The sequence below is a fragment of the Orbicella franksi genome, chromosome 15 (genome assembly GCF_964199315.1).
Source record: "Orbicella franksi chromosome 15, jaOrbFran1.1, whole genome shotgun sequence".
NCBI classification, from domain to species: Eukaryota; Metazoa; Cnidaria; class Anthozoa; order Scleractinia; family Merulinidae; genus Orbicella; species Orbicella franksi.
Window position 1 is genome coordinate 13142211 of NC_138159.1, and position 19642 is coordinate 13161852.

Sequence of the window (19642 nt, forward strand, 5' to 3'; positions counted from 1 at the left end):
GTAACGGAGATGTTATTTATTGGAAAATTTACTGCGATGATCATTCTTCACTTTCATCTACAACCGAAAAGAAAAGTGGGAGACTCGAGAAAAGCAACTAAAAAGTGAACAAGAGGAAAGGTAACAATTTTTTGAGCACATGAAAAGCAAATTGTTATACATTGCCGTTCAAGAGGCTGAAGTTATAAAATATAAGTAATACTGTTTAAACAATTTTAAAGGTCTTGAAGTTACAAAAACATTACGAAGAACAGTTGAAGAACAACACAGAAATTTTACAGAAAAACAACACCCACCTACAAAATCTCTTAAAAGAAAGGTAAATGCGATATGATGGGATGCATTGTGGTGTAATGGTAGGTCATTTGATGTAACCTGATGTAATATAATGTGATATGATTTTTCAAAGCCACCCCCCAGGGGAGGGGATTCCTTTCTATCAATAAGGTATTGGGGATGTGCCGCTGGCCTAGGTAGCACTTACATCACTGGAATGACTATAATGGGGTCCCAACAGAGGAGCTAAAACTGGGTCGCACATTTCAACACGACCACCTCGTTGGGAATCGAGGAAATATTTTGAATATTTTCCGATAGAAAATGTACCAGAGCGTTTGAAGGTGAAGAGTGTGATCTTCTACGTATGACGAATCTGCCAATTAGTATACTAAGGTAGATTGATAAACAATTAACAGAAAATTATTAAGTTGAGATCGCAAAGTTTACATTTGCAAAAATGCGACTAAGATGGGGTCTATATATAACTGACCACAGAATGGACGATAATGAGCACGGGATGTCTGGGAGATCAGTGGCACATACCCAGCCAAGTTGAACGGCATTCAAACTGCTCTGTAAGAATTGCACGCTGGTTCTTAAAACACTTTTGTCGGGCAGCTTAGGTCATTTCTTTCAGATACACTTCTCCAAAAGTTAATTATTATCTCAGTACCATTGTTATCAGACGATGATGAAAGGAGTCGGTTCTAGTAATGACTGTTAACCGTACAAAGTAAGATAAGAATGTAACGCACGAATTTCAACTTTTAAGTGATGGTTCTTGTTCAAAAGACCAAAATTTATTATGAGTTTTGAGAAAAAAAAAAAGACATTTTGTAATGTGAAGATACCTTTTGGTTTATTTAGACATTGTAGACTAAAAGACTGCAGTGTGTAAGCCATGTTCTTGCTTGAATTCTATTTGCCAGCTTGGACATCGCCACCCAAAGGGCGGAGGAGAATGAGATATTAAAGCAAAAAGTAAAAGAATGTGAGCGCCAGCTTCACGGGAGAGTTAGCATCAGTCCAAAATACTCGAGAGACGAGGAAAGGTACATATATGGGTGATATTGGTCTTGTCTTTGCTAACCCTATTTAACTTATCAAACTCCTTGCACGATGGCGTTTAGCAGGTGACCGTCAGGTCGCACAGTATAGTCGAACATACTAACAATAATTGTTTTTATTTATATTGTTGTTGTGGTGCCGCGGCTAACTGTACTTGGTAAAGTAATTTTATTTTATATTCAAATTTATTTGCTTCGTTCTGTTTACCATGTCAAGCTTTACGTATCAGCAACAAATGGTGAAAGCAAAACAAGCACTAGAGGAGAAACGTAGAGAGCTTGACAAGTTTAAAGAAAGGTAATAAGAGTCGGTAAGCACTTTGTCTAATCTAAAACATTTTAATAGCGATGGCCATTTTTTCAAAATCATTTAATGCAGCCACTGCTGAAAACACACTTTGTTATTAAAAAGTCTAGTTGTCTAAAATACTATTTAATAAATAATTATTTGGAAAATGCTATTTAATCAAAAGAAAAAACATTTATTTAGAGCCTGCTCGTAGCTTACGCTTTTTCTAAAAAGAGATACTGAGACTGTATGCATTTCCCACAGGCATGCCACTTTCTCAGAAAGAAGAGTGAGATCTGATCAGAGACGAGCAGAAAACACACTAAGCACAAACAGGCAGTCACAGCTGGAGAGTGAATACGTCATTGAATTTAAGGACGGCACACGTGTTGATGCTATTGACATTCTAACAACTAGAGGTGGTCGTTATCGGGGAAGCAAAATCAGCTCAATGGAGTATCCTAAGTGTTGCAGACTCGCTTGCTTTATTTTTGAGGTAATGTTCTTGAACTTTAATATGTATCAAGTGTTAATTATTTATTTCTCGATATAATGTTGAAAAGCTTAGTTGAGCTTTTTCTTCACGTTCACAGTTCTATGATAACGAATGTACTGGTTTATTGGGCTGAAGTTCAACTTCTGCATTTCATGGTTTTTCCTCAAAGTGTGATCTGAACAGAAATAATATCTAGCATCTATAATAACCTTTCTTTTGCAGAAAAAACAGTATAAAAAATGAATCTGTTCTCAGATAAACGACTTCTGAAATGAAATCATCGGTCTTCGGCAGACGAGGGCATTACCATTTATCACAGCGAATTAATCCATGATAACGCCGTCTTTTAGCATTTCCTTGAAATATCTCAGCACTTGGAAAAGAGAACATTATCTCGCTTTAATCTTGAAAGAACCGACTCGAAGTTAGTGAAAAGGAGACTAGAACTGCCGGGAGCTGAATTCTCAACGCGAAATCTCAAGCGGGGCAGTGCTAGAAAGGGGAGTGTTCAATAGAGGCAGAACACAAGTAAAAACCTTCGTCGACCCGAGCAGGATCAAATTCGAAAAGAGCGGCTTACCAGATTCGACAAGGGTGATGGTCAAGCGAAAATAAGAGTTTAAACTCTACTTCAACTTAAAATACAACAAATGCGCGGGGGAAAACAGGCTACAGTCCAAGGTCCACCAAATCTGGCCATGACACTCCCACCTTCCCACCCAACCTCTTTCCCATTGCCTTTTCCCTTACTTAGGGGCAAGACGGGGCGAGGCGGGGCGAGGTGGGGCGCGGCGGGGTGGTTTTAACTTTGTGAGAATGAGACACGATTAGGAAATATGCACAAAGTTTGGACATGAAAGATGTCACCAACAATGGAAGCCGAAATCCTCAGTTTAAAATTTCCTGATTCAGATTGCTTATGATGTCGTTTTGGCTGTGAAGGAGTCTTTCGCCGAATTTACCTGTACTGTAATGGAAATGTTAGTGAATGACGCTCCAGCTATTGGATCAGACAACAATACATTTCAGAACAAGGTAAATAAAAACGAACACAATTTGCTTTCTGTTTCTCAATACTTCATAATGTTGTTTCCAATGTGATATCCTTGTGAGATAGTTGGTGAGGGTGGAAAATACGATGTACGTTACACTTCAGGTTATTTGTTTTCTAGCTCCTTTTTCGTAGCACAAGGGATACAACGTTTAAGATGATCAGACGAGAAGGATATGTAATACTCACATAAGATCCTTCAGTTCTTGTCGTTTACATTTCTGCAGTAAGTTAGTGCGCCATGATCAAACATACAGTTGCATTAAACATATCAACGAATAGACCCTTTTACCGATACGGTAGCCATTTTGATTTCTGTTGATTTGAGAGACATTATGGAATTCTCGGAGCAAAATGTAGTTGCCTCTTAAGCGTCCGATAATAGCTATTTGAAACGATTGTTCAAAATAGCCGCCGTATTGGTAAAAGGAGCTATTTGTTAAAGTTATATTGTTTGGATTAATTAATATTGATTTAGTCCTTAGTTTTGGAAACTGCAGTGTAGTCGCCCAAAAGAAACCTAACCTTACATACAAAAACTCAGGATGCGTTAAGCGAGGTGATGATCCTTGTCAAGGAGCGAGCAAAGACACATGATTTACATTCTCTTGTTCAAGTGAGTTCGCAATGTAAATCTAATGGGTTTAAAAAGCTAAAACGAAGATAATCAACAGTGTCCTTCGTTTGCTTTTCTGATTGCGTTTGCATTTAAAACAAAATTTTGAAGGAGAAATAATGCATCCGCCATTTGACCCTCCCCCCACCCCCCCCAAAAAATAAATAAATAAATAAAAAAAAAAAAATAAAAATTGGGGTGTGCCCGGAGCATTCACTTTTACTATCAGTCCTTTAAACATTAAGCACAATTCATTGAATAGATTAAAATTTGTTAACGACAGGAGCTTTCACAGGATTATTTTTCATACCACTAAAGTCAAGTCAAAGCATGATATTAAGCGATTGAAATCATACCTTCTTCGTCATTTTTTCAGCCTCCATGTTTTTTGCGAACATGCAACTTGAACCCAGTCTTCTAAAAGAAGCCGCGAACCACTAGTGAAATCCCCGCCAAATGCCCGTTCAAACCCCCACATTGCATAGCAAAGCCGTGAAAAAATGTTCATTCCGCGACTACCTGGGAACCTAAATTGAGTGAAAACGAAGTGAAAACCCCCGGTTTGCCCCGGATATCCTCCAATTGCGGTGGGGGGAGGGGGGTTCAAATGACTGGTGCATAATTATGATACTACAAAATGCAATAGGAAAATAAAGTGAACTACAAGAGGTAATGCATGGAGGATACTACATGGAGGCGAAGTGTAGTGACCGAGGATGGAAGGAACAAAATAATGATCCTAAAATGTACACGTTATTTCTTAATTGTTTCGACATGCTGGTGCATTCAGTCTTCATTATGGCTAATGAAACGAACAGTTCAATTCCAACCGCATTAAGCTTTCCAAATGGCTTCTTACTCGGTCTGCAAGAAGAATCCTGCGCCCCGATATGGAATCGCTGTGAGAACACATCCCACCACTGGCAGGATGGAGGGCCGGGTTAGTCCGCGGGACAAGTATCGTTAAGATTGATCAAGATAGGATAATTCACACGAGCTACGAACAGTGATGTGAACTTGAACAGATTAACTGCTTATAAATATGTGCGTGTAGTAAATATTCAAGTGATTCTTTTAAAACCAATGTTTAAGGCTGGTTTCCATATGATCGCAGACGATCGCGGATCGCAAATCGCAGATCGCAGACGATCGCAAAGAGAGTTGTTTCCACACAATCGTAGACGATCGCAAGCGATCGCACAGCCGACTGTTGCATACATTTCGGACAGCGGAACTGTCAAAATTACACGCGCGTTGTGCTGGGGGGAAAATCGCAGCAAACAATATGGCGGACGTCGAGGAGGAAATTTTGCTGCAAGCAAATTTGTTTCTTCTTGTAGTCAACCTATTTTGAAATTCCTTTGGCACTGCATCTCGGCCCGATCCAGAAGGTAGCGTTTTTAATCGCTTCAGTCGACCATACGCAGTTCTTATGTTGCGGAATTTGACCTCCGCCTCAGCCGCCGATAAATTAAATTTCTCCCCGATTTTTTCCCAGCAGTTAGCCTTTTTGTTTTTGTCTTTGAAAACTTTACTGTTACGGTGGTAAACGCACTGATATCGCGCAACTTCCTCCATAAATTTCTCGTTACTAACGTTACCTTGTTCAACGCCAGCCATGTTTACAACAAATAAGCGGTTGCTTTGTTGCAAAGAAGCATTGAATCATGGGTCGGAATTCAAAATATTATGGGATACGTTTCGATCGCAGATCGCAGAAATTTGGTTTCCATATGATCGCACGATCGCAATTGATCGCAGACGATCGCAGAACTTTTTGCGATCTGCGATCAGCGATCCGCGATCGTCTGCGATCATATGGAAACCAGCCTTTATCTTTGCAGGATGTCAAAAGTGCTATTGCTAATGAGTGGAAACGACGTTATCAAGATCACCTTCTTCTAGATTACGACAGGATGCTCTTGCACGACTTGAATGACTACATCAAATATTGCGCGCAGGCGCAGTTCTCCTGGTGTGCTGTCACTCAAGTGCCTCCTCTAAATATTGACTACAACACAGCTGCTTACAGTTCTAGGAGTCAAACAGTGAGCCAAGCTGTTAGCTTTACTGAAGTAGGGGGCCCAACTCGTCGTCCCGTTCGTTCAGAATCGCGAACTGTTTTGTGTTATCTGTGGCCAACTCTTCAAGACTGATGGTAAAGTTATCAGGAAAGGAGAAGTTATTCTTAATCCTTAGCGTAAACGAAGGTGTATTATACTTTCCTTAAAGAAGAAGTGTTAATGTCTTTAGTATCTAGAGTGTTAGAATAGTGACGTGAAGTCTTACCTTGAAGAAGAGTGTGCAACTCCATTCGTTAAGGTCATTATGAGGCAGTCTACTAATTCACGATGGACTTCTACGTTATGTAAGGGGAGGAAAAAAGATCTTATATAGAACGTTTAGGCAGTCCGTTCGTAACACATTTCAATACGAAGATTATCATTTTTTACTTGATTTCATATTGTTAAGTTGGAAAATGGAAGAATCGCGTTACTAAAGCATATCATGGAGTTACTAAAGCATGCCATCTAGTTATATTTGATAAAATGATCATTTCAAGATAAAGTGTGCAAGGTTTGTTTTGCAGTTGGTCTTTTGCTGGTTAACACTCAACTGTAGCAATACAACCAATTACCTGATATGCTACTAAGGCTTCTGCGCGCGGGAATAGGCCCACAAGGAAAATAATAACATCTTGTGTAAGTGTAAATATATTTACCTTCTACTTATTTACTTTGTGAGAAGAATCCTTTGAGAAGCCTGGCGACTTTCGAACAAATTCATACATAACAATTATTTACATTGGAGTAGCGTAGAAATTTGCTTTGCACAATAACACGAGGGAAATTAGTCTGAAGGCGAAGTACTGAAGGACCCTTAAGCGGTTGTCCTTACATGAAAACCCCAATTTTACCTTTTACCAAATGCATTCCCTGCATTTTTTCCAGGGTAATGCTAAGAAGTGGTAAAACAGACATTAGCACGAGCGAGGGGTAGTTGAAATTTACTGATGCAGAGTTTGAGCTTCTCTGAAACATCTCATTAACCTCTTAACACATGGAAAATACAGTGACGGAGAACTTGTAATGGTAGGAAACAAAGCAGTCGGTGAAGGAAAGCCTACCAAGGAAATCGAATTGACCTGATGTGCTTAATGTATGCAAAATCTCACAACAAATACTGTAAAGTTGAACAGATTGAAGAAGCTTTTAACCTGGTAGCAATGAAATGTAACTTTGTTTTCTTTTTGTGATATGGTAGAACAAATGTGAAATCTACTTTTGTCGGTCTTGAAGTCAGCTTTGTAATAGTAGCTGACTTGATTGGTTTACGGCCTTTTTTCTGTTGTCTACGCTCAGTAAATTAAAGTGGCTGATAAAAAAAACGGTATGGTGGAAACGACGGGACGCGGGATTCCAGGGTAGGGGTGACTGGGTGCCGGGGTCTGTGGAAAACACGCGGTGGAAAACAAAACAGGCCGAATGAATGATGCGTGATGTCAAAGTCTGTCACTTAAACCTTTTAGATGTCGCAATTGGCAGAAGGTGAAGCGTAATCCTTACCCTAAAATAGAGATATATAAATCTAAGTCACAAATAAATATGCAAGAAAGCCACCTATACTAAGCGTTTTTCACGAGACGCCATCAAATTCTCAAATCCAACACTAAAGAGCCACCAAAGTTTTCATCCTCATCAGGCATAAGAGGTACTAAATTTATATCTGTTTACAACTTTCCAGCTCAACGGCGTCCTTCGTTTGGAAACCAGTTGAATTTCAGAGTAATGGCGATGTGTGACATAAAGCTACGATCGCGTTTGTAGAAAAATATTTATTATCGTGATTTTTAGCCATAATTTTTAAAGACGTTATAGCATTTAGAAAAGTGCTCATTTAAATGTTTGTTCAGTGCAAATAAGCAGTGTCCAACGTGGCGGCTCCATACTAGGCTCTGTAAATTTGCGCGGAGCATTTTCACGAATATTTCAACTTTGGGACAACGCACACCTTAAACTTGGAAAACTGTCGTCTTTACTTATCTTCAATGATATCACAATTTCTTGACTTTATCCACTGAATGGTTTCTGACTCTATTTTTTTTTTTTTTGCGTGACAATGAAAACGCTCTATTGTAGCTGACTCCATAGTTATCTACATTCAATTCTGCATAGAAAATTAAGATAAATAGCATATTTCACATTTTCCCCTTGCTTTTAAATAGCACTGTGTGTTGATATTTAGCCAAGATAAAAAAGGCAAGTAATGTTAGTTAACATCAAGCATGATGCACTGTTTAAAAATAAGTAAGTAATATAAGGTATTAATAAGTTGTAAGCAATGTTAGCATTGTAAGTTGTGTTAGGGTTGTTAAATTGTGACTTATGTTAGTACAGTAACTAGAATAAGTATCGCAGGCAAATGTTAGGGTTTTGTAAGGTAGAGCAGTTTTCAATAAGTGTCGAAGGTAATTAGACATTTACTTTGGTTTTGGTTTTACCACAGTTTGAGATTTGTTGAGTAGTTTAATTGGTAAGTAATTGAAAACCGCTCTATTTCGCTATTGTAAGTAATGTTACTAGTGAAGGTAATATTTGTATTGTAGAAAACGTTATTTTTTGCAATAATAATAACTACACAAAGTCAACTTGCCTATGCCGCCTCGCCTACTTTTCAAAAAAAAAATTTACATGTTACCCTCCCTCCCTAAGGGTATGAGTTTCCATAATGCTCCCCTCTCTGATTTTTACATGCCCCATCCCCTCCTGATAACTATTGCACAGTTCTTAAATAGCTAATTTGGTTTGAAGGGACATGTTCCAATATTTCCAGAGTATCTAACCCGTATCTCTAGTCGCGAGAGACATTTGTAACTCTCTTTTGGTGCCACTTTTGGAGTTTTTTTAGAGTTACTTTTGGGTAACAAGTCTCGGCGTTTTTTTATCCTCATGCCGCACAACACGTGGGCCAAACGAATCGGCCAATCGCAGCGCGTCACGTACACAATGAGGTTCAATTCTAAAAGCGCTACCTAGCGATAAAGGATTCATTCTGTAACTAGACCAGCTCGGACTCAGGCAGCCGAATGAAAAGTTAAGCTGGACTATTGGTGTCAACCTACTTGAAGGGCACCCTCGAGACCAGATGAGTTAAGCCGTGATATTCCCTAAATCTGTTTGACAACAAACATGGTTTGGTATCGATGCTTCCTTTTGACGCTTAATCTCAAACAGGTGTCAGACCAAACGACCTCCCTGCATACTCACGGGAAACATTTTTGTTTGAGAACACTTGAATATGAACTTGCCCGAAGGTATGTCCTGTGAAACGTATAGTTATTACAAAAGTACTGAGGAAGTTTTGATTTCATTGTTAGTGATATTGATAAATCGTTTATATTGTACTCTTCAAATAGCTAGTCGAGTGAGGTTCGAGGAGAGTTCAGAATTTGATCATAGATGGTCGCATGCCCATGTCTTATGTTTCTGGAACAAACTCGTTTAAAATATAGGTTGCTGGACACGAAGAAAAGATCATGACAGTTAGAATAAAGGTAACTAAAGCAGTTAACATAAACACAGGAACAATATCTGTAGTGGATTGTCAGTGGATTGCTTGATATTCGGTGTATATAAACCAGTCTGTCAAAGACACGGAGAACACGAGATTTCGAGATCGTAGTACTGTAGTAAAGAGAAAAAGCTGTTACTTCTCACCACTTAGGGGAGGGACAAAAAAATCGTTATCTCTTTTATTTTTTTTCTCAGTCCGTGATCATGGCACAATTCAACAAATCTTGCAAACTGACTGTTTCCGGGAGCGGGTGAAATTATCCAATGTGGCTTGCCATAGTCGTTTTTATTTTTTATTTTTATCTACTTTCGTGAACAAATTAGCGATAATCGACATTAATCGTTTGCCTTATTACGCGCTCATCGATGATTAAGGTGGCGGCTCGATAGGATAAAATATGGCGATGTTCAGGAGAAAAGCAATTTTTTTGAAAATATAAGATGTAAAACCGTTGAACATTTGTAAAAAACATTTTCAAACGATCTTGCTGAATTTGCCTCCGGATGAGTGTGAAATTCAAGGAAAGTACCAGTGGCCGGCAGTGGCCGGGTATGTTTTTTTTATTATTACAACGGCCATAGCAACGGCTGTTTTACGCCGGGTCAGAAAATGACTACAAATATAGATCAGTTTCAACAAAAGTGAACTCGAAAACTCTATATTTGTAATTACTGGTCAAAAGAGTCCCCTGAATCACCACCACAGGCTCATTCATTTCCCTTATAAAAAGGAATATTTTCTGCAACTGTTCCTTAATACATCTTTTAATTATTTTTCTAGTATCTGAGTTACTCACTCTTTGCCACGACTTTTTAAGAATGGTTTGTAGACGGCACGAAAGCCGATTCAAACAATCACACAAACCCATTTGAAAGCCAATTTAACACAGGAAAAAATAAACAAGTTGTTTTCCTAAAAATTGAGTAAATGTAATCAGGCGATGACATGGCGAATAAAAAAAGTGCCGTTATTTGCCTTTAGATGTGATGTTATTTGCCTGTTTATAAGAAAAATAGGGTCGGTCCGTATTGTGAAAAACTGTGATTTTGGACTTGAAAATACTGCGGGCAGCATTTTCAAGACCTCGGCACTGTAATAATTCGTTAATCATATTTAAGGTAGGTTAAGACACTTTCTATTTCTCTCCCAGATTTGACTGTGTTTCGACCTACAAGTTGACATCTCGGTATAAAACAGTACTTTGTTTCATAGAAGGAAAACAAATGCCCGCCTACTTTTCTCACAAAGAGATACATTCTAGTTTATCGATCTTTCAGAAATGAAAAATCGCCATTTATTACTCTTTAGCCCGAATTAGACAGATTTGGCGCTCAAGTTTGCGTGAAAAGCTAAAGCCCGGGTTGTTCGAAAGGTGGATAGCGTTATCCACCTTTCGAACAACTAGGGCTAGGGCTATACTAGTATTTTGTCCAAAAAGTTTCGTCCCGGTTACCTGGGTTGGAGTGTTCATATGGGAAAATTTTCATCCCGGTTACCGAGATCTCGGTCGCAAAACCCGAGATCTCGGTAACCGGACCAGCCCGGTTTCTCATTTGAACACATCGAAATTTTTACGAAGGAAAGAGTGGCGAGGCGAGATCTCGAAAACCGAGCCAGCCCGGTTGACCGGGCTCATATGAATTAAGAGGCCCAAAGTGTGGTGCTAATCATCCAGCTTTATTCATAATGACTTTATTGTATGAAAATATCCCTGTCTATTGTTCGTTTCCACAGTATACGTGATATTGCGTATTTTTCTAGACACTTCGGATCTTTCCGACTATTCTCCGCAAGTGTGAGATCGTGTTGGTCTTTGTTTAAAAACTTCTGTGACACATCATAAATTTCTACCTGCAAATGATTGGCTTGTGAAAAACCTAGTGAACGCTCACCTACCATTTGTGCTAATATTATTGCACGCTCCCATGCAAATAACTCGTCAAATGTTTTCTCGTTTCTTCTGAAACGAGCTGGCTTCAATTTTTGTCCGAGCTTGCCGTACCAAGAACACAGTAAACATGGATTCAAGCAGATACAAAAAGCATCTCAGTCGGCAAACCTGTGGAAAATGCAAAAACCTACTGTAGAAAGGAAAGATAAGAAAGCTAAAGCCGTTTCCCAGCCTTGCCGACTGCGTGATCAATGAAGTGCTTATCTATGGTCGTTATTCGTCTACAGGCACACCTCTAAAATAGTTTAATAGTATAATATTCTTAGATGGTGAAGTGATATGCTTTCTAGCTCTCGGTGAAGCTCTTGTTATGTTCGAAAAGTTTATATAACAAATACGAGTGATACACATGATACTAACAATTTTAAGTTTGGCTTGAACGTGCCCATTTTGAACTGCGCCAAAGCTCTTGTCCTTTGTTATAATGTCGTTTATGGAGATTAAGTTTCTTATAAATTTTTTTGCTTAAAATTTTAATTTCGATGTAATTTTATTTCGTAGCTCTTAAAATATAAGTCCGGACCCTCAGTCAGAATTTCAGTCGTTAAGTCGTGTCAAAAACGCGGCAAATTTGAATTTTGCGCCAGCAAAGCACGGTTGTTGAATACAGCGGTCTGTGTAAAGGGGTCTGCTAAACCTGCGAGCCAGCGAGCCATGCGAGCCACGCGAGCCATTTTTGCGAGTATTTTTTTTTTTCTTCGATCGGTCTGGGAGGTCGTCGATCATTTCACCAAGAAATATCTAGCGCCCGACTATCACTAAATTAAACTACCGCTATAAACCGCCCGCTCGCCATCTTGAAAGCGGAGATGACCCTGGGGACGAGTATAAACGGCACAACCTTGCTCCTAGGGTACTCTCTCTTTCCCTGGAAAATTAATTTTAAATTTATTTACAAAAGTGCCTAAAATTGAAGTATTCCCAGAAAAAGTCCTAATCTCGCTTCGGTTGCCAGAACTATTGTTAGTGCATCAAATATGAAAAATGCTCTAAACATCTGTACATCGTGCCAAGTTTTGCGTCATAGTAATGGCTGCTCTGAGTTGGACGAATTTTTTTCTTTGTTTCATATTTTTGTTATAAGTAGAACGTAGAACGTAGTTTCTGTTTCTGTGATTTAAGTCGTGAATTTGATCGTTGGGTGAAAACTGTTTGCCGTTAGAAGGAAATCTCTTATTTTGTCTTTACTTGTGTTCCACATAGATATGACGCCATCGATGAATCTTTTCCAAAAGATGGGTTTCGTGTTGCTTAGTCTGAGTGTTTCTATTTCTATTTTGGCCATGAATATGTTAGGAAAAGCTACGGCCATTTTCGTTCTCATGGCTGTTCCATGAGTTTGGAGGTAATCTTTTCCACTGAATTGGAACGAGTTTTCTTGTAAAATCAGAGTGAGCATTTCTCTTAAATACCTAGGAATTGGAGGGTTTTCGTGATAAAACTCTTCGTATGCTTCGCATACTGTGGTAATACCCTCTTCCTGTGGTATGTTTGTGTAGAGGCTGGTGACGTCCATTGAGACAAGAATGGTGTTCTTAAGCAGTTTAGTCTTCTCGATGAAGTTAAGAAAGTCTGCTGTATCTTTAAGATACGAGGCTTGTCTTTGTGCTATCGGCTGAAGAAGGTGGTCAGCAAAAGATGAGATCCTTTCTGTAGGGCCGTCACACCCTGATATAATAGGTCTACCGACAGGTGTCGGTTTGTGAATCTTTGTAAGTGTGTAAAACACTGGTATTCGCGGAGGGTCGGGTGTAAGGGAGAGCCATTTGGCCGTCATTTCGTCTATGTGGCCTTCTTGAAGTAGTGGTCGAATCAATCGATGGACTTTTTTGGCCGTGGTGGCAACCATAGGTTTGTCGAAGGGTCGGTATGTATATCATCAAGTTGGACTTGACCCTCGTTGAATTTATCTGTTCTGTTCATTATGACAGTTGTGGTACCCTTATCGGCTTTCCGTGCATTGTGAGGCATTTGTAGCTATTTGATTTTTTTCAGCTTGGCTTCTGATTGGCCGATTCAAAAAACGTCTTGGTGACGGTTTGTGTAGTCGCTGCAAGAATTTAATACATGTATTGCGATCTTATTCATCTTGTTTCGTTGCTCTTGTTTTTGTTCTGATTGGCTAATTCAAAAACCGTCCTTAGTGACGGTTTGTGTAGTCGCTGCAAGAATTTAATATTGCGATATGATCTTATTCATCTTGTTCCGTTGCTCTTGCTCTTGTTCTCATGCGAATACAAATGTAACATAAAAATTCTTAACATTTGTACTGTGGCTCGCATGACCCGCATGGCTCGCATGGCTCGCATGGCTCGCATGGCTCGCATGGCTCGCATGGCTCGCCCCTTGGCTCGCATGGCTCGCCCCTTGGCTCGCATGGCTCGCTAGCTGGCTCGCGGGTTTATAAAACTCGTGTCTTGCCAAAGGACACAGCATCATGGATCGAATCCAGATCGCTTGATTTGGAGACAAGCGAACTAACCACAAAGCCCTTGTGCCTTGCACAAGAAACAGTGAAAAAATAACAGTTTCTTCTCAGGAGTTGGATGGTGATACCCTGGCAGTTGTTCATCAACAGCTTGAGGAAAATGCATTGAATTTATGACACTCATTAGTAGCTATAGGTAACGATTATTTTTATTACCAATATCAATACAACTGACAAGTATTTAAAACCAGGCAGTGACTCATGGTGCAAAGGAAGATATATAGATGAGGAAAGAGTTCCTAATTCATTATTAACGCTGTGTTTACATTTACGAGTTTACATTTATAAGGAACATTTATTAATTGTTCTCTCTTCGAGTATCAAGACATTTTCTACATCTGGATCATCTGTTTTGCCACACTAACAGCAACAGAAGGGCAAGGGGAACTAGGTAAGGTGTATAGAATCTTTTTCAATATTCATCCTAAGTTGTTATTCAGATTCCCTGAATATGTCTGTTAGAGTAGTTTTGAAGCTAACGTCTCTGTATTGTTGGTTAAGTGAAGATTATTTCTTCACTTAACCAACAATATCACAAATCACAAATTTATATTAAAAAAATTAACGGTGACAACCTTTTTTTGTTGTGTTTATTTAGTAGAAGATTTAATTGTTATTGTTGAGATAGAATTTTTTAGGAGGGTAATTTATTTGATCACAGTCTTGGTCAGTTAAGTCATTTATGGTCTGTAAAATGTCAGTTTTTGTTGTCTTTGATTAAGGTGTACATCCAACTTGCAGTTGCGGGTGTGACTCTTCTGAGATATATAGGAATGACACAATGGATGAATTGATTTAACAGGTGAAGTACATAAAGAATATCTATATCCAGAAGTGTGATAGAACTACATAAGGTTAATAACAACTTTTTTGTATTATTGACCAAGCAATCCAGCAACCTACTAAATGACTGACAATAACTTTTAACAATTGTCAACATTTAATACAGCAGAATCACTTTCTGTTTGAATGTAAAACGTTAGGACAACAAAAGTTATCAAGTTTAAAGCTCTTTTGTTCTTGACATCAAGTAAATTAAGTCTAATGAATACTGTTTTTTAACACAAGTGGATTTTTTTAGAACTGTATGCAGCCAAAGATTTGCCAACTCTTGGATACCAAAGTAAATCGCTGTACAGTAGGTATGTTCTTAGAAATATTTTTTTAGTTCTTGTTCATTTATCAGTTTTGTGTATTGTTTTTTCAAGTATATAACTTAACTGAACAACAAATGCTGCACGAAAGGTTGTGGGATGGAGCAGTATGGCATCACAGATGATACACAATCGCATTGACATAGAGTTTCATTTTACAATATAAATCTTTTGAAAGAGCTCCTTAATTTGTTTCATTAGATACACACTACTTGAGGTCCTTGTATTAGTCTTGTACCCAAACTGTTCATTTTTGAGTTATTTTTTTGTAAAAAAAATACCTCTTAGTCGGCGCGTCGGGTATGTTATGGACGGGTCAATGGGTGAGTGAGTGAGTGAGTGAGTGAGTGAGAGATGTATGTATGTCACACCAATCAGATTGGATCTACTATGGACAGCCAATCAAATTTCTTGTTGTAAAGGTAAATGGTATGTGAGAAACACAAGGTATGTATAAACACAAGGACTTTGGTAATTGAAAAATAAAGAGTGACGTGTTTGTTGCCGGTTTGTGATTTTTAGTCCGGTTTGGAGGGGAGTGTGACAGTTACATACGTACATTGGGTTGTTTTAGAGTGCATAGTTTTCAGTGTAATGGTGGCCAGTTATGAAAGAGATGAGTCTTGAGTTTTGACGCAGTTCATGAGTTAGTAGTAGGCAAATGGCACGAGATATTTATATTTTTAATTACAAAGGGTAACTTGATTCTTTTGTTTTTCACAAGGAGTTAATTCAATTAGAGGTCAGGAATCGTCGGTTCTAGTTCTTAGGACATGTTTTAGAGAAGACGTGACGGGTAAGCTAGAATTTTATTTCACTTTGCTTACATTTACAAAATTAGTATGATAGTCGCTAACCCGCGCAATAGATTATAGCTAACCGCAAGCAGCCGGTTTTGCTTAGGCCTAAAGCAGTATTTTTAAGCTTTTTTAAACTAGCGAACAGGTCTAAATCACTATCACTTTAAGCAGTTTTAAGCCTGCGCTCAGTTTAAAAATACGGTAAATGCGTCCAAAATTATGATATTTCGTTTCGGTTTTCCGTAATTTAGACCTAAGACTCGTAAAATTATTCTCCCCAGTCTCCAAGAAATCGTTTCGTTTTTGCGTATTTTAGATAAAAAATTCGAAATAAAGTCTAGAAGTATGCGACACTTAGAAAAAAAAATGGTAAAATTTAGAGTTATTCAAATCAGATAAGTCTCAAAGGAGCGCTATTGTTTTAGCTATTGTTTAGTTAAACAAAGAACTGTATGCATAATAAATGTATGGGGTTATACGGAAATCTTGCCCTTTTGGAAAACTGATTTAGACGAAAGAATGGCCTCGGCGGGCTACATAAAAGACCAAGAGAAAAAACAGAACAGGAGAGCATAACAAGCCGATAATATTTCACCTCGTGGCTTTCGGCGCGAAAACGAAAATACAGCTTACTTCCGGATAAATTCACCCTTAGAAGCCAGCAACTGGTCCCAAATTACTGTCTGTATCCTTAAAAATGTCCTGACTTCCATCTCCGAAAGATTTTGCCCCAATTTTGAGCAAATAAACATTTCGCCAACGGCGACCGCCAAAACGGTGGCCTGCACACTAAATTAGCTAACTTGACAAAATTCTCCCGAGGGGGGGATATGACGAAAAGAGCTGAAAAATGGCCTGTAATTGGCTAATGATGAGATCATCCCACTGTCCAAATTTGGTGAGAATCAAAAGTAACGCCAATTGTCTGTCACGTTTCCAATCTACGGTCGGGATAAAGTTTAGTATTCGTATCTTCATGCCCATACATATCCCGAAGAAATTTCCAAATTAAGACCATTACGTCATGGGAGACGACTGATGGTGCAATAATACAGTTTGTGTTGATCAAGTGATGTGATGTCTACAGTAAGAAAAGAATCATCAAGGACTGCTTTGGAATGTGCATTGCATTGCAACTGTAGCGCTACCAAAACAGTTAAATTTTAAAAGCGCAGTTATAAGATCTAACAGATCTTCTTGTTTTTTTTTGTCGGTGACCAGACGCAGACCTCCGCTCGGCCAAATTCCGAGTCACGCAACGTGTGATGTTTTTTCCGCCAGAAGCTGTTAAAACATTAATACACGGATAATTTTACGGATATTGTTTCCTTTGTTGTGGGTAAAATATATTTTCTTTTGGTTTTATCGAAGCGTTGGATTCAAAGGGAATAATAAATACGCTAAAAAAGGTATTACGTCAGCCATGGAATGCGTTGACGTTGCAGCTTTCACTTTCGCTACGTGACTAATAAGATCGTGTTTACTTTGGAAGTTTATTTCGCCAGAGCGACGGTCATTAATTTATTTGCAAGTTTGCGAGTATTTCTTGTGGTTTTAGGCAAATGAAGTAAATTCTTTGGCTCTTTCATGGCAGCGAGTTCATAGATCGGAAGGAAAATGAAATATTTGCAAGCCAAGCAAAGAACATGTCAGGACATGAAATGATTACGTCATTGGTAGGGAAATAACCACCGTACTAAAGATAGCCGTGGATAACGCAATTCTTGAATTATGTGACTCGTGTGACTTCTTTGCTAGCCCTTTACTCAAGGAAAAAAATTAAATTTAAACTTGACTTTTAAGAAAGAAAGCTGTTGTTAATAGTGTTCGTATCTTTATGCCCAAACATATCCCAAAGAAAGTTCCAGATTAACACTATTACGTCATCGGAGATTTCACAACGGCTACGACTGATGGTGCAATAGTACAGTCCGTGTTGATCAAGTGATGTGATGTCTACAGTAATCAATGAATCATCAAGGATTACTTTCGAATGTGCACTGCGTTGCGACTGTAGTGCTTAGAAAACAGTTAAATTTTAAAAGCGCGGTTTTAAGATCCAACAGATCTTCTTGTCAACCGCGCGGCCATAGGCCGAGCGCGGTTCTAGGTTTACCCGTGGTTTATTATTTTTTTTGTTTTGTCGGTGACCAGACGCAGACCTCCGCTCGGCCAAACTTTGAGTCACGCAACGTGTGATGTTTTTCGCCAGAAGCTGTTAAAATATAAATACACGGACAATTTTACGGATATTGTTTTCTTTTTTGTGGGTAAAATATATTTTCTTTTCGTTTTATCAAAGCGTTGGATTTAAAGGGAATAACAAATACGCTGAAAAAAGGTATTACGTCAGTCATGGAATGCGCTGACGTTGCAGCTTTCACTTTCCGCTACGTGACAAATAAGATCGTGTTTACTTTGCAAGTTTATTTCGGCAGAAGCGACGGTCATTAATTTATTTGTAACTTTGCGAGTATTTCTTGTGGTTTTAGGCAAATGAAGTAAATCCTTTGACTGTTTCATCGCAGCGAGTTCATAGATCGGAAGGAAAATGAAATATTTGCAAGCCAAGCAAAGAACATGTCAGAACGTGCAAAGATTACGTCATTGATAGGGAAATAACCACCGTACTAAAGATAGCCGTAGATAACGCAATTCTTGAATTATGTGACTCGTGTGACTTCTTTGCTAACCCTTAACTCAAGGGAAAAAAACAATTAAATTTAATCGTGACTTTAAAGAAAGAAAGCGGTTTGTAATAGTGTTCGTATCTTCATGCCCATACATATCCCGAAGAAAGTTCCATATTAAGACTATTACGTCATCGAAGATGTCACAACGGCTACGACTGATGGTGCGATAATAGAGTTTGTGTTGATCAAGTGCTGTGATGTCTACAGTAATCAATGAATCATCAAAGATTGCTTTGGAATATGCATTGCGTTGCGACTGTAGTACTAAGAAAACAGTTAAATTTTAAAAGCGCGGTTATAAGATCTAACAGATCTTCTTGTTTTTTTAGTTTTGTCGGTGACCAGGCCCAAGCTTCCACTCGGCCAAATTTTGAATAACGGAACCTGTGATGTTTACTCGCCAGAAGCTGTGGAAAGATTAATATAAGGACAATGTTACAGATATTGTTTTCTTTACCTTGGGTAAAATGTATTTTCTTTTGGTTTTATCGAAGCGTTGGATTCGAAGGGAAATAGTAAATACGCTAAAAAAAGGTATTACGTCAGCCATGGAATGCGCTGACGTTACAGCTTTCACTTTCGCTACGTGACAAATAAAATCGTGTTTACTTTGCAAGTTTATTTCGGCAGAAGCGACGGTCATTAATTTATTTGCAATTTTGCGAGTATTTCTTGTGGTTTTAGCCGAATGAAGTAAATTCTTTGGCTGTGTCATCGCAGCGAGTTCGGTGATCAGAAGGAAAATTAAATATTTGCAAGCCAAGCAAAGAACATGTCGGAACATGCAAGGATTACGTCATTGGTAGGGAAATAGCCACCGTACTAAAGATAGCCGTGGATAACGGAAGTTTTAAATTATGTGAGACTCGTGTGACTACTTTTCTAGCCCTCTACTCGTGGAAAAAACCAATGAAATTTAATCATGACTTTAAAGAAAGAAAGCAGTTTTTAATAGTAGTCGTATCTTCATGCCCATAAATATCCCGAAGAAAGTTCCAGATTAACACTATTACGTCATCAGAGATTTCACAACGGCTACGACTGATGGTGCAATAATACAGTTTGTGTTGATCAAGTGATGTGATGTCTACAGTAAGAAAAAAATCATCAAGTACGGCTTTGAAATGTGCACTGCGTTGCGACTGTAGTGCTAAGCAAACAGTTAAATTTTAAAAGTGCGGTTA

At 38.6% G+C, this 19642-nt stretch overlaps 1 protein-coding gene, 1 long non-coding RNA gene and 1 pseudogene across 3 annotated transcripts; 2 read left to right on the forward strand and 1 right to left on the reverse strand.

Moving 5' to 3' along the window:
- Positions 1-215: 215 nt before the first annotated feature.
- LOC145470042 (uncharacterized) lies at positions 216-6409 on the forward strand (annotated as a pseudogene). The gene is made up of 7 exons (XR_014042419.1): positions 216-319; positions 1209-1331; positions 1564-1644; positions 1900-2131; positions 3044-3166; positions 3668-3798; positions 5643-6409. The product of XR_014042419.1 is annotated as an uncharacterized LOC145470042 (transcript).
- Positions 6410-12440: 6031 nt separating this feature from the next.
- Positions 12441-13100, reverse strand: LOC145469237 (uncharacterized). Its single transcript, XM_081452926.1, has one exon. The coding sequence runs from the start codon at positions 13098-13100 to the stop codon at positions 12441-12443; it is 660 nt and encodes a 219-aa protein (XP_081309052.1).
- A 990-nt stretch (positions 13101-14090) lies between these two features.
- LOC145470289 (uncharacterized) lies at positions 14091-16042 on the forward strand. Its single transcript, XR_014042469.1, has 3 exons — positions 14091-14202; positions 14534-14613; positions 14880-16042. It is a non-coding gene; the product is annotated as an uncharacterized LOC145470289 (long non-coding RNA).
- Positions 16043-19642: the final 3600 nt, after the last annotated feature.